At 42.2% G+C, this 14,598-nt stretch overlaps 1 protein-coding gene and 1 long non-coding RNA gene across 15 annotated transcripts in view; one reads left to right on the forward strand and one right to left on the reverse strand.

Moving 5' to 3' along the window:
* The window catches only part of Pard3 (par-3 family cell polarity regulator), a 605,303-nt gene that overhangs the window by 185,754 nt on the left and 404,951 nt on the right, over nucleotides 1-14,598 (reverse strand). For 12 of the 14 annotated variants that reach the window (XM_063253682.1, XM_063253679.1, XM_063253681.1 and 9 more), the window contains one exon: nucleotides 9,193-9,424. In XM_063253682.1, coding sequence (XP_063109752.1) covers nucleotides 9,193-9,424 — 232 coding nt within the window. Of the gene's footprint in view, nucleotides 1-4,535; nucleotides 4,665-9,192; nucleotides 9,425-14,598 lie in introns of those variants that run through there. The other 2 variants (XM_063253684.1, XM_063253683.1) reach the window with 1 other exon arrangement.
* LOC134476993 (uncharacterized) lies at nucleotides 588-4,736 on the forward strand. Its single transcript, XR_010048856.1, has 2 exons — nucleotides 588-672; nucleotides 2,977-4,736. It is a non-coding gene; the product is annotated as an uncharacterized LOC134476993 (long non-coding RNA).

The following is a 14,598-nucleotide window of genomic DNA, read 5'->3' on the forward strand; positions in this document are numbered from 1 at the left end:
GCTCAGTCACTGTGTGGGCAGAAGGCAGCAATCTGGGCACTGATGTCCTCTTCTGAAGAGGGGAACAATGGCCTTGGCATAAAGTGCCATAAATTACTAACTTACTCCAAATAGAATCTTCTCAAATATACTGCTTACTACTCCAGAAGTGTTATTTTGTTTATTCACTTGCTCAACAAATGTTGTCTTAGCCTAGATTTCACCAGAAGCCATTGGAGGTGAGGATGCAGAGCAGCAGCTTGATGGCAGCTGCAAGGAAGAACAGAGAAAAACCAGAAAAGAAGGGCTTGTTTCTGTGAGCAGGGACTGGAAGAGCTGTGCTGTGTACCCTGGGACCCAGAGGAGCTGTGCCTCCTGCCCTATCACGTGCACATGAGTCCCTGGGGCTGGGAAAGTGGATCCTGAGGTTAGCCTGCTCGGGCTCTGCTCCTGCATTTCTGCCAGGCCTGGGCTCTGCCAGGCCATGGTGAGAGGATCAACCTTTCATGCCAAGGGTGTGAACTGATGCCTCTGCACTCCATCCTAAAGGCCTTAGGGGCTTTGCAGCCACTGGTTGGCAGACACTCATAGGCGTGGCCAGTCCCAGGCACATCCACAGGCCCAGAGCTGCAGAGCAGCCTCCTGGGACTTCAGAGGGCTGGAGCTCAGCGGCAGAGGCTGTGGCAGGTCTCGGTGAGTAGCACTGTTCCCTTGCTGACACTGGTTATGTCCCAGTCTGCTACGGAGATACAGTAGCAGGGAAAGGGATTGACACTACCTGCCATGTGGGCTCAGTATTAAACCCAGCCAGTGCACAGATCCCTTCTTAGGTGCAAATGAGGAACACAATGCCAAAGCAGGATGTGAAGGTGGGGGCTGCGGTTTGCAAGTCTGAATCAATCCCCTGAAAAGCGGGTACCTGAGTGAAACCATGGCTGCCTCAGAGAGGGACATGGCAGGTGAGGAGGTACGAGGACAAAGACACAGGGGGCCTCGGGTCTAAGGAGAGCACAGTGAGGCCAGCAGGGAGTGAGAGGTCACATGGGTCCTGGGGTCCAGCAGGTGACCAAGGTTCCCAAAACTGCAGGACTCAGAAATCCACTAGGGTTGAAGAGAGGCCCATGTGAGGCCTCTGGGCTCAGGGAAGACAGGGTGGACAGAGTGAGTGCAGGTGAAGAATCGCTGCCCGGACCAGAAAGGGAACAGGCAGGGGCTTTAGTCAAAATCCACGCACTTGCTGTGTTAAGGTTTGCACTCTCTCTTTTCCATTTCTTTAAAGGTTGTTCTTTCTCACTTCCTGGCCCACCTTTCTGATCCTCTTGAGTGACATTCTGGTCTTTAGTGGTCACCATGGTAGCAGCGGAGTGACCAAGAAGTCCTAGGATGACCCAGAGGGGCTGAATAGAAAGCAAAAGGGCTTTGGCTTTTGCAGCTTAGCAAACTGCATGTGTGATATAAGAGAAAAACAGTCATCCAGGATTACTTCTGGGCTTTGGAGCTAAGCAAGTACAACCACAAGACTGGCATTTTCTGAGAAAGGGGACAAGAAGCAGCATCTGGGATGGCGCACATCACATTTTGGGTGCCAGATCAATGTCTGAAGTGAGAAGTCAAAAAGATGGCTGAATCTACAAACCCAGCCCTCAAGTAAGACACTCTAGTGGGTTTCCTACCAACTGCACTTAGAGCCTGACTCCTAAGAATGTCAAAATTTGGTACTGCTGAAAAAAAAAAAAAAAAAAAAAAAAAGAAGAGGACTAAGGACTCAGTCTTGAAGTTGCCCAATACAAGGAAAGCATATAACACAGCATTAGCAGCTGAGACCCCAGTGCAGTGGGGGTGGGAGCCCAAGAAGAGCGCTCAGAGGGCAGAGTGACCTGCATGGTAGTGGCCAGCATTCTGGCAGAGAAAGCCCGGGATGCAGAGGGACACGGGATGAGGCAGAGGAAGTGTGATGAGGCACCCAGAGAATAAAGTTCAAGAGGAATGGCAAACCAGAGAGAACACACAAAGGCACCCAGTGGTTTAAAGGCAGGGGAGCAAACATGGTGGCCGGAAGGGAGGCGGGGCTAAGATTGTTTTCCCCATGATGGAGGAAGAGGAAGGAAGGAAGAGGATTTGGTAGAAGGGTGGTCCCTGATGAAGGCAGACAGGAAGCACAGCTGAACAAGGCTGCAGAGCAGGAAGAGGAGCTGGGAGGGCTTCGGGGCTGACAGCATGTTTGGGATTCAACAACAAAACAGAACACCACGGATCCCAAGGCAGGGGGGAAGGGTTATATCACTGTAAGTTGAAATTTAATCCGATTTTAGTATTTTGTTTCTAAATTAGCTATTATTAAACACAGGTCAGAGGACATCCAACATTCCATTATCTAAGAGGTTATTCCCTTAGTGAAGTCTTTAAAAGACAGATTGAAATGATAAAACAATTATCTTTATATAATAAAAATATATTTAATGTAAAAGATATAGGGCCTCAAATGCTAATAAACAAAAGCATTCAGAGCCAATCATGATGCTGGAATGTCTGTAATCTCAGCACTCTGGGAGGCTGAGGCAGGAGAATCATAAATTTGAGCACAAGGAGGCAACGTAGCAAAAGTACATTAAAAAAAAAACCCTAAACAGCTGAAGTTGCAGCTCAGTGGAAAGCCCCTGTGTTCAGTCTCCTAGTACTGAAAAAATACAAAAATCAAAAAGAATGTTTCTAATATACATTGTGGTAAGTATCATTAGCCAAGCCTGTCGGGAGCATGATTTTTAAGGGTATGGTAGTATTTATTTTCCCTACATTATTAGAAAGTAAAGTCACTATTCTTCAATTTTCCCATCAATTGCAGAAAGAAAAGCAGGAAAAAGTATTTCATTTTCTACACAGTCTGGAATTGAAACTGACTTTGCCTCTCAGAACTGTCGAAAATTTCTTTGACGAAAAGGTTTTACAGTCTGCAAAGCAGGTGGCATCCTTGACACGGCATTCTGTATTCACCCACAGGTCCGTGGAAAAGAAAAACGTTAGGAGCGTCAAGGAAGGTCTCGGCCAGGCCTGGTGACATGCTTCCTGCCTCGGCTGGCTTCCTCTCCAGTCAGCTGCCATGGGAAGTCTCTCATTCAAAGTGTTAACCAGAAAGACAAGAACACTTGAAAAATATCCAATCAGCTCTCCCAGAACTTAGTTTTAATAAGAGGTCAGCCTGACATTTATTTTCCAGTGTTAAAAAAGAGGATCTTCTTTTTCAATGCAAATTAAAAGATACATACTTCAATTCTTGGGATTTACAAATTCCAGACTTAGTCTAAGAAACCCATGCAGGATATGCATGGGTAGTAAGTGGCTGCTTTCTGACCAGGTGACAAACAAAACGAATACAATTAGGCAAATTTCTCCAGTTCTTTCCTTTTTCTCTTATGACAAAGAATCACCCTGCGTTTCATGTCGAGGCACAGTTCTTTACAGGTGTGTTTTAACTGCATTCCTAAAGTCAGCAGATTACATAGGATATCATTTAACTTTATGAATGTGGAACTGGTCACATTAACTCATGTGGCAACTAGGCCTGTGTCATAAAAACACTCCAGGCTCTGAAATATCTGACATAAGCAAATAACCAGTGTCAGCAGGGCCTCCTTCCCCGGGGTGGAGTGGAGTGCAGGACCTGAAACTGCTACCAAGTGGAGGAGTCAAATCCTTCTCAGGTGCTCAACCCAATCCTGTGAGACCTTTTATCAAGTGGTTCTCATCTTCCTGTTTATTTGTAATTAGGATTTAATTCTAAAATTTGTAGGAAACAGAGCTAACTAAACAGTCTATGTCTGGAATCCTGAGGGTCCTGAAGAGCAGAGGGGCCGTGAATTAAGACTTCATTCTAAAGGCAGGGCATTGTGTGCTCCACTTGTGCCAGGATTTGGGTCTGAGATGGAACCACTGGCCAGGCATCTGAGAGAGTTTGCTCTCAGAACTCGTGGTCCCAGCAAACCTTGGGATCAGCTTTCACCACAGTGGCTCTCCTGGTACATACTGGGAGGATGTGCAGGTTTTGCTAGCCCTGAGTGTCAAAGTGTATTTCCCTAGTCCTTCATAGCTCATCTGTGACCCAAAGAGGAATTAACCCTTGCCAAAGAAGCCCTTTCAGATCTGCCTTTTGGGTCATCACTCTTTGCTACATTGCATCTCATCCCAGATGGGCAACTATTACAACCCTCACGCCTCACTGCCTTTGTCCTGTCCATTCTGCAGCTGCCTGTGTCCCCAGGCCACCGCCTTACACAGGAAATCCAGCTGGTGCTGTACGTTACATGATCTTGGAATTACAGACCCTGACATCCACGCAGTGTGCACTGATAATTTCTGAATATACCAAAAGCAAGGACTACAATTTTCTACTGGTAAAAAGGGGGTTAATAAAAAAAAAATGCCCTTGCCTTTTGAAGCAGTAATTTAAACCCACAAGCTAGAAATCAAGATCAAAAAGTTCCACAGTGACTAACATGGAAATTACTTAGCCATCAAAACCGCTGATGTCGTAAACAAAATTCGTCAACAGCCACTAAGAATTCATTGAAAGTGAATTTATTGTTTGTTTAAAATAAAATAAAAAAAAAACAACTGTGCAACACGTGCTGCTCAAGACAGTGTGAATCAGGTTTGGTGTTCATCTCTTCTCAGGCTTCAGTTTGGCAAGGCTAAATGAGAGACACGGTACAGACACATAGTTAGTAAGCACAGAGCAGGGGCAACAACAATACGTGTTTGTTATTCTCCCAAACCTAAGATGCGCCATCCGAACCGTAACGACAAGTTTTAAGATCTGAGCATGTTCACTGTGTTCTGAAAATGATCATATTCTAAAAAGGAAAAGCTAGCAGTATATCTGATTTCAACCAAACAAGGTTTCCAATGAAGTTATCTATTTCCTCTTCCAGAACTGAATGAAACAATGCTTCAGGGGCCCAGGTAATTATTTTAAGTGTAATTGGAGAATTCAATTTTAATGGCAACACTGCAACATTACTTTTGCTCTAGCTTTCCGAAACAATAGGCTCTCAGCTATCACATAGTGACAATGGCCAGAAAGCCATTGGGAGACATGCCACAAGGTCACATCCTGTAAGAGCCTTCAGTTTACGGGCACTTAAAATTCTCTGAAACTCAAACAATCATAGTTCCATTTTTCCAGCAGAACAATATCAAACTGTACTTACTTCAGGGCTGAATAAAAGGGGACACATCATTGGAAATTCTTAATATATAAGACAGGATTTTAATGTCTTGTTGGTGATTTCTATTTAGAGATGTAAATTTAAGCCAAAACACGTTGCTTAAAAATGCTGTTGCCTTCCTTTAAAATACACACATTTAAATCGTGAAACTACTGTTCTTCCTCCTTTAAAAGTATGGATTTAGTTCTCTTTTTAATGACACCTCACATAATTGCAGGGTTCTCAGCAATGTTTCACAGTGCAAAATTTGAATGGCCAATTGTCTGAGAATCAAATGTACACAAACTCCAAATTTCAAGCCCTCCCTCTGCTCTGTTGGCTATATTCAAAGTCATGCCTACCTGTGCCCAAGCCCGCTCAGGTGTCTTAGATACAAAGCCACTTTAATTAAGGTAATAGGAGCTCTGTATGTGCCAAAGAAGATGCAGTACGTACCAGGAGAAATTAATACAAACATCAGACACTTTACATTTGTTACTGGATTCCTTATGGATTCAAATTTGTGATTTAAAACTTGCATGAAGGCAGCTTTTGCATTTCATATGCTCCATAATTTATAAACAGAAGAGGGATTCATCTGACTTCCTACATTCTTTCCTACAGCTATTTATCAATAATTAAGACATTTTTGTGACAACTACTCAATGTGTGAAAAAGAAACACAAGAAAGGGTTTCCTGGGTGTGCTGACGACTAAAACTAGCTATGCTACCTACTGTCACTTTCGTCTGGTCACTTTTCAAATGTGGGCAACTCTCTTGGGTCTGAGTTGTACTTAACCAAGAATGTCAGAAAGACCAACTGGGGTAGGAATTTCGTCTTGGGAGGGAGAGAGAAAGACAGACAGACAGACAGAGTGGTTGCTGGGTGGGGAAGATCCTGTGAGTGTGACTGTGAGGAAAACACACTATTTTGTCAAGCAGACTACAGAGGAAAAGCTTATGAACTACTACATTTACATAGAAAGTGGTCTACTGTCCTAGCCATTTTCTTTTCGGTATCTGACCCACAAAACAGAAACTCCACACAGGGACCCAGTCCTGCTCAGTACTTCGGGCCTGCGCTGGCCCCTGTGCCAGAAGCCTCGGCCCCTGTACTAAGAAATGGACACATTCAGACATGCTTGGATCAAGCTATTTCAAAGCAAAACCGCTCAGGAAATCATGGCCTAGCTTCCACAGAAGAACAAAGAGGAGGTAAGAAATTAATTTTAGAATATTGCTGTATCCCTCTAGGTTGTTAGAAGAAGAGGAGGAGGTAGAAGTGAAGGCGGGAGAAGAAGAAAACAAACGAATCAACCAAAGTTTCATTAGTTTCAAATAATCAGATTGAAATGATTATGGAAGTTTACTTAAAAGTGATTTTAAACATCTCAAGAAGCTTCAAGAGTCTTCCCAAACACTAATGACATACAATAACAGTGTAAAGGCAGTATTAAAAGCTAACATTCAAAAAACAAAAAGATTTGAGATCTTATAGAGTACGCACGAAACTTTTCCAAGGAGCAGCAACTATGAGCCTCAGTCCGAGGGGCAGAATCAGAGGTTTGTGATCAGACAGAACACAGCTGTGTCCAAGACACGGCGACTCTGCCCAGAGATGGGTTTCCACTCCCCTCCGTGCGGGGGAGCACTGTATTGCAGAATTCATAGCCACCCTTGGCAGAAGTAGCCCCAGGAAGGCTGACGTCACATCCTGTGGAGCTGGGAGGGCCAGGGTGCAGGAGGTGTCCTGTGGGGTCTCAGCACACACCGGCATGGCAGGTATAGGCATCTTACAAGCAGGGGTCACAGTACAAGGAAACATTTGGGAAGTGAAGAACTTTGACTACTAATTAACAAGATACAGTGAAATTCTATTAATGGCTGTGCACTGGATTGCAAATTTTCACTAACCGGAACAACTGGTTCTCATCAAGGGCATACTTCAACAAACCACTCACTCCACTATGCGGAGAACACAGATGTTCATGGTTTTTTTTAATCAGCTATTCTTAAACACTAGAATAGGAGCTTCATTTAAAAAGCAACAACAACAAAAGAGAAACTTCAGCTCTCTACCTGAGGATAGAATTCAATTTTCAAGACTATCTAGGCTTCTGAAATTACAAATGGGTCAGCTTCTTTACCACAATGCTGACTTTCACTGCTGGTTTTAAGCATAGTCTAAGAATTTAGATCTAGGACAAACCTTACATAAAGCCTTGTGATACCTTTATCTACAAGAGGTTGTGATGTGCTGCTCTTCAGGGTCTCTTTAAAACTCTCCATGCCTCTTCCCATCCTGATAAAAAGCTCTGCTATTAGAGTGGCAAGTTGCAGATGACAATAATTTATAATAATATTAATCTATTATCCCATGTCAAAAGCAGAGTCCTATATTTACCAGGTAAACACCCATGTTAGTGAAAATGAATAAGCTATTAGTTCCCAAAGACTTCAGGGCAGCCTCTGGGAATGAGACAGGTCTTAAGTATTGGGGAGGTCTTCTCCTACCTCCTATTCTCACATTTAAAGAAGACGGTAGTCTAAATTCCTTACATTTTAAGTGATGGGCAGCAGGCTGGTTTCTGTGCCACTTATGAGCTCTTCTTTTGCATGCACATACTGGAGGGAAAACCCTCCAGCTAACACAGGAGCTAAAATGAGGTGGCAGCCAGAGCAGCGCCATCCTGTAAACATTTTTTGACATGGACATAATAAAAGCGGACCTTACTGAAAATGTATCCAGAATATATAAAAAAGAAAAACTATGGAGAGTCCAAGGTTTTGAAGCCCTGAGAGACAGAAATACAGTATTATCTAAATTAAAGGTAATACTGTGCAGGCTTCGTGTTAATGGAAGCCTACTGCTGCCCTCACCACTTACTAACTTCAGCGAACACCCACAGTGTATATCTGCTGCGTTGCAAGCTCTACGTTGGGCTGACTCCTGGGTTTTCCAGGCCTGACGTATCTATGACACCCCGAATTATTGAGGTCAACCTGAGAATCGTAAATCAAGGAATTCTAGGAAAATGAAAACTCTTATTCCTGCAGTGCAATTAAAAACAAGTTAAAAGGCAGGGATTCATAATGCAGGATACCTGTTATTCGAAAAGCTAAGAGACTGTGCTGTATGTTTTCAATTTTAAACCATCATCTTGATATGTTTAGGGGTTTAATTTATGGAACAATCAAGCAATCTTTATATTTAACATTAAATGCCTGAATCTTATAAATCACCTTAGATGAACATTTACATGGGAGTTGCAGTGAAACTTTGGAACACCTTGTCACTTTTATTGTATCGCGGTGATTTGTAAAAAATGATATGCTAAGTAATCCCGGAGCATAATTTAGGGACACAAAACCAACTGTCAAGAAACAGCCAGAGACTACACTTAATGAAATCCTTACACGCTGAAGTAATAAGTATTAAATTAATCAACACATCTTAATTGAAGCTCTATCCGTAACGTGTTTTATTAGACTTGTTATTAATGACCCTTTAAATGCTACCACTAACTTGAGTTCTGTGTTAAATTTAAATAATGGACCATTGTTCCCACACAGAAAAGAACAAACACAAGGCTTTAATAGCCCTTTGTCTCAGTGCAGCTTTTCCTCTGGGGCGGAGAGAGACACAGGGAGGATTCACTCTGCTTTGCCACAATATCTGCATCCGCTGTCACCAAGGCTGAAGAGATGGCCTCAAATGACCGCAGTGAAACAGGGAGGCAGGTAAGCAGCAGTAGCGAAGACTGGACATGGTGTGAAAATTCTGGCTGACCTCACAGATGATGCTTTCAAATCTGGGCTTTCCAGAAACCCCCAGCTACCCACAGGCCTGTGCCACATACCAGTGCTCCAGCCCAGATGGGCAGAGAGACAACAGGGTGCCCCGCACCGCCCAGGGTGCAGCGGGCAGCACCGGTATACTTCTCGGCCACACACCCAGGGTTAGGCGACACGTGACTATACATGGAGGGAGGAGGGCGGGCACACACTTACCTGAACATGTCTCCCAAGCCCTTCAGCATCCCCTTCTTGGCTTTCATCTTATCCTTGTCCTTTTCTCGGTCTTTCTTCTTCTCCTTTCCAGTTTTGTCCTTTCTCCGGTCAGCCTTGTCCCCTTTCTCTTGGTTCCCGTTCACATGTCTCTCCAGAGAATGAGACGGCTGGTCACTGGCTGTGGACACCGACTCTCTCCCTGACCGAGAACTCTCCTCTGTGTCTTCTTCCACTTGAAAGAAAGAAGCAAAGTTAAAAAGAGCGCAGTGAGTGACGGCCACAGAACGGCAGGAAACCAGAAGGCTCGGGAGGACCCAACTGTCCCTATTTTCAATGTGAAATGGCTCTGCCACCACCATGGGTTATGAAGCTGCTCAAGGCCGAAGGCATTTGAAGGGGGTGGTGCAGGCATGTGCCCTGCGTGGAGCTGGGCACTCTGGCAAGGGGAAGGCAGCTTCTGGGCTCAGCACTGTGCCAATGCCTCCTTGGAGTTCTGGGCACTAGTTTGTAAAATGAAAAGCGAAACATTTGCTGTGGCTCCTCTCTCGTGCTTCCTTGCTCCTTGGTTATGGAGGTGGTAGGTGCATGCTGGCGTCTCACTGATTTGCCAACCTACAGCACTCACGAGTGAGCACACCAGTGCCAGCAAAGCACTCTTGCCCCAGGCTCCCTGGCATCTTCCTGTAAGGTTTCTGGATATAGGAGGAGGGTTTTTCCTTTATAGTGCCACCGAGCCTCACGGCCTCTGCAACTTTTTCTTACACCATTACTGCAGGACACCAAACATCCTAAGTAAATGCTACTACATATTCTCCATGTTCAAACCCTTCCTAATTCTATACCCCACCTGGACAACAGCAGAACAGAACAGGATGGAGTCACAAAAAGGGGTCCATCAGTAACCCTCACTCCTGCAGACTTTGCAGATGAAGACCCAGTCATGATGTCCTTGACATATGGTCCAATGCCACTGGCTTTTTGCAGTTGGTAGAACAAGTAACTAAAGTAGGTTTCTGCTTAAAGTTGCTCTATCAAGTAAGCACGGATGAACAGAGTAACAGTAATTCAAAGAAATCTGCTCTAAGATTTGTAGACTAAAATTGCCTTGCAAATATTGTAAGCAAGTCAGGGGCTTCAGATGATTTTGAATTTGAAAGTCACTGTTTTTCAGAATAAACTAAGTATGGATCTGTGTTTTTCAGTTTCTAGTAATAGAGTCAAAAAAATACAGTTAGATCTTCTTGATCTTGTGCAAAGAAAGGACCTCAAAATCAAGTTTGTATATCTTAAGAGAAACACAGGCTTGCCTCTTTAGAATTAGCAATACATACTATCACAGTATAAGAGTAGCCAAGTAATATTTCCCACATGATCAGAGTTTTGTTCATTAAGTCTCTGCCTACAACTGTGTCTTAAAAATTATACCTATCCTCTCTTCCAGCAGGCTAGTGTTTCTGTTTTAATATTTAGAACTTTGACCCACTTTGATTTTAGCTTAGTGCATGGAGACAGACATGGGTCTAGTTTTAGTCTTTAGCATGGAGAAAGCCAGCTTTTCCAGCACCATTTATTAAAGAGGCTATCTTTCTTGCAGGGAAGGTCTTTGGCCCCTTTGTCAAAAAGATAAGGTAGCTGACTGCATTTGGAGTTGTTTCTGCATCTTTTAATCTGTTTTCCTAATTCTCATGTCTGTTTTTTTACCAGTACCATGCTGTGTTTCTTACAGTAGCTTTGTACTATGATTTCAAATCAGGGACTGCGGTGCCCCCATCTTGTCCTTTTATACAGTGGAGTACTACTCAGTCAAAAAGGATAAACTTGAGACCTTTCTATGTAAGTGGAGGCACCCTGAGACCATACTCTTCAGTGAAATAAATTTGACACACATGTAAATATTACATTGCTTCTCTGGTATAAGAAGTGTGAATAAGGATCAAAATTAGTAATAAATATTGTGAAACAGTAAGAAAATGTTTAAGTGGTAAGGAGAACTAGGGAGAGGGAAAAGAAAAAAATGCGAAACAAGTTTTTTTTTTTTTAACTAAGGAGGGGATGAGGGCAGGGGAATGGAAAAAAAAAACTACCAAGTACAAATATAGACTCTGTATGATGAATATGATCCTTATGCATACCTAAGATGTAACAATAAACTTAATTTTAAAATAAGACAAAGTCCCAATTTTAGTCCTGTGCCATTAAGCACTCACAAATCTGAGTAGAAATTATTAAAGGATGGAAGGAGGAAGGAGGAAGGATGGCTTACTCAGGCCCAAGTAATAACTTTTTAGGTATTTTTCTTTGTTTTGTTTTTAACATTCTGGTTATTATGCATAATATAAAAACAAAGGTACAGAATTCTTTGTCTTGACATATTTGATTAAGAACATGAGCCCACAAAGTTCCCATCTCTGCAGGCCACTCCCTGAGTACTGCCAGAATAAAAACATCACTGTGTCTAAATCTAGAAGGTCCTTGGAAGTCATATGGACCTATTTTTTTATTTCTTGGCCTTGGCATCAGTGCCCTTGCTGTCCGAGGCAACCGTGTCTGCTATAATATCATTGTACAGTTGGACTGCAGCGAGACCTTCATGCATTTCTGGGATAATTTCATTTGTGAAATGTGCAGCTCCATGCTTCACACAGCACACATTCATGTGCTCTCTCCCAGAAGATTATCCCAGGAGCCAGCATTGCATCCCAGAAACCTATTGCAAATTTTATAAGGTCATTTAACACTGCAACTCATGGCTCAGATTGATGAAGAGACCAAAGAAGCCATAGCAAATGAGTGCAGCAGCCTCTGGACAAGCTACTACCCACAAAGGTGACTGTAGGGGAGCAGATCTTCTGCTGTATGGGGTTATTTAACTGTGAGCTACCTTCCTCTTCCAAAGGGCCCGGTGGCACGGAGGAAATTTGCTTCTTTTTCTGTCAATTAATAGATAAGTAGTGACTATGCAGGATTGTTAGAGGAAGCCAGTTATCCCTTCCAGAGGGACATGATCACAGTCCACAGCTTCACAGATGATGCTGAGTGAAGGCTGTAATTCTTGTAGTGCACTCAGAGCATGAAAAAGTAACCTAGCCAACTGGCCTAAGCTTGCTAATTAGCTGCAATCTTTCAAATGACAGCTCCTCAAGAGAATGCAATACAGGGCTGCAGTGTCCTGTCTAGTACCCTTCGATATGGCTGGGTTCTATTTGTAGACCAGTGCTTCAGCTTTCTGGGAATGTGTGTGGCCCCAAATGCAAGATAATTGAGCCACTGTTAGCAAACAATTCTCCAAAGGTACAAAACCGACAACTATTGCTGTAGTCAAGCAGGCTAAATAGATGCCAGCGAATGTTTGACAATCCCAAGTGGCAACCAGTTTTATGTGTCCATGGATCTTTGTACAATGCTTTGTTTAATACTGTACTTCTCACATACTCTCTCATACACATCTGCCTCCCATCCTCGTGCCTTTAAAACAAGAATGGCCAGGCAGACAGCAGATGCAAATAAATGCCTGCTAACATTTAGACCAGTGACTCTTCCCAAGCAAACTTTTATCCAACTTCTGGATGTCAACCTCCCTCCACTTTCAAAAAAAATGCCTCCTTGCCTCTACTCCAGCCTGACAAAACTGGCCAGGACCCAACCACAGTCACACGAGGGTTGCCCACTGCACTGGGTTTGGCACTGATCTGTTTCTGGTATATTTTTCTGCTGTTATTGTTAGTGGTCTATGTATCGTGTAATGGATTTTACAACCCTCTTCAATGTCTGAAACTATAAACAAAAAATGAGCTCAATAAACGTAAATGAGTTAGTCTTCCCCAGCAACCATTATCATAAATCATGAATGGAAGTATCAGTAGCGATTTTGTTGGTTTCTGCCTAATCCTTTTGGCAGGGGTTCAAGGGGCATATATCTGCACTTGGCTCGGGCACAGAATAAAGGCGGTGCCTCCACAGCTCACTGTACGCTGAAGTCACATTTGTTGCCAATGTTCTTCATACTCACAATCATTTTCTGGTGTGTGTAATGCAACTTGTTTCCTAAATTGAGTGAAATACAGAAAGTTTTAAATCATTTATTAACTTTGGGTTTTGTAAGCTCATCTTATAAAATAAAAACAATCTTCATGTTCCTGCCCCAAGCAAGTGGATTGATCAAAATGGTATCTGAAAGTGGAAACTTCTGGATGCTTATCCTGATTTAGATAATACATTATCACAGAAACTCTACTGGGGGTATACTGATGTAACTAATCCTTTTGAATGCCAACTAATTAAAAATATTTAGCAATATGGAGCTTCATATGTATAAACATAAGATGTTCTTTTAGAATATCACATCTTATATATGCTTCAAACTCAGAAATTGTTCAATAAAGAAAAAATAAGAATCTCTCATTTTACTTTGCCTTTGTGTAAAAAACCCTATGGCTTATCAAAGCTCAAATAAATTGGCTACATATGTTCAATTTTTAAAAATACATATATATATTCAAGGCTACTGATATGCTAGTTAGAGTCTAAATTTTAAAACCAAATTTTATACTTATAGTACTACCTTTATTACAAAGGCCATAAAATATTTTTATTCCCCTTAAGCTAAAAAAAACCCCATGGAACATTTATGTGAACTATTTTTTCAACTAAGAAAAGTACTAGCAATATATCAGCAGTAAATGACTTGATCTATTGTGTTCACACAGTAAATTACAATATAAGAACTAATCATAAACTTATCTTTAGACAATTTACTATTTTAAATGCTGTATAAATTCTGATGTTTTCCACTTTAATTTCCCTCATCTTTACAGATTATTTACTTTCCTTTTCAAGATAGCCTGAACAAAGAAAGATGATTATCTCCTTCCAAACAAACTGAAATGTCTATTTTTGACAGTATTTCTTCCTATTTTAACCTGCTCTATGCACTCAACTCTTAGCCACTTCCCCATGTGATTACCTATAAAGACGGGTACTTTTCGAGTTTCTTTTTTTAAAGAAAGCAATGCATGAAGCTGCTTATTTCTTTCACACAGTACAGTCATTCTGCAATTAAGATATACCTAATTACCATGTTTTCAACAAATGCAAATGTAGCTCAATTAAAATTCTAGCCCACGTTACAAATTAAGCTGCTCAGTTGTGCAGGTATCACAGTAGGACGAGGTCACCAAGAAGTTTGGAAAAGTCTGGGCATTTATGAGTCAGTGATCATGGAGAAATGACACTGGGTCTCAACTGATCTTCAAGGTGCTGCAGCTCCTGCCATTAAGCAAATACTTCTATCTACTTGTCACAAATATTTCAGTCAAAAGTTGACTATACTCTGTACTGTAAATACATACTAATATAATTTTTAAAAATTTAAAGGAAGTTGACTCCAAGCCACACGACTGAATCTTT

This window comes from Cavia porcellus, unplaced genomic scaffold (assembly GCF_034190915.1).
Source record: "Cavia porcellus strain 051 isolate PalLab524CR breed Dunkin Hartley unplaced genomic scaffold, mCavPor4.1 scaffold_7, whole genome shotgun sequence".
NCBI classification, from domain to species: Eukaryota; Metazoa; Chordata; class Mammalia; order Rodentia; family Caviidae; genus Cavia; species Cavia porcellus.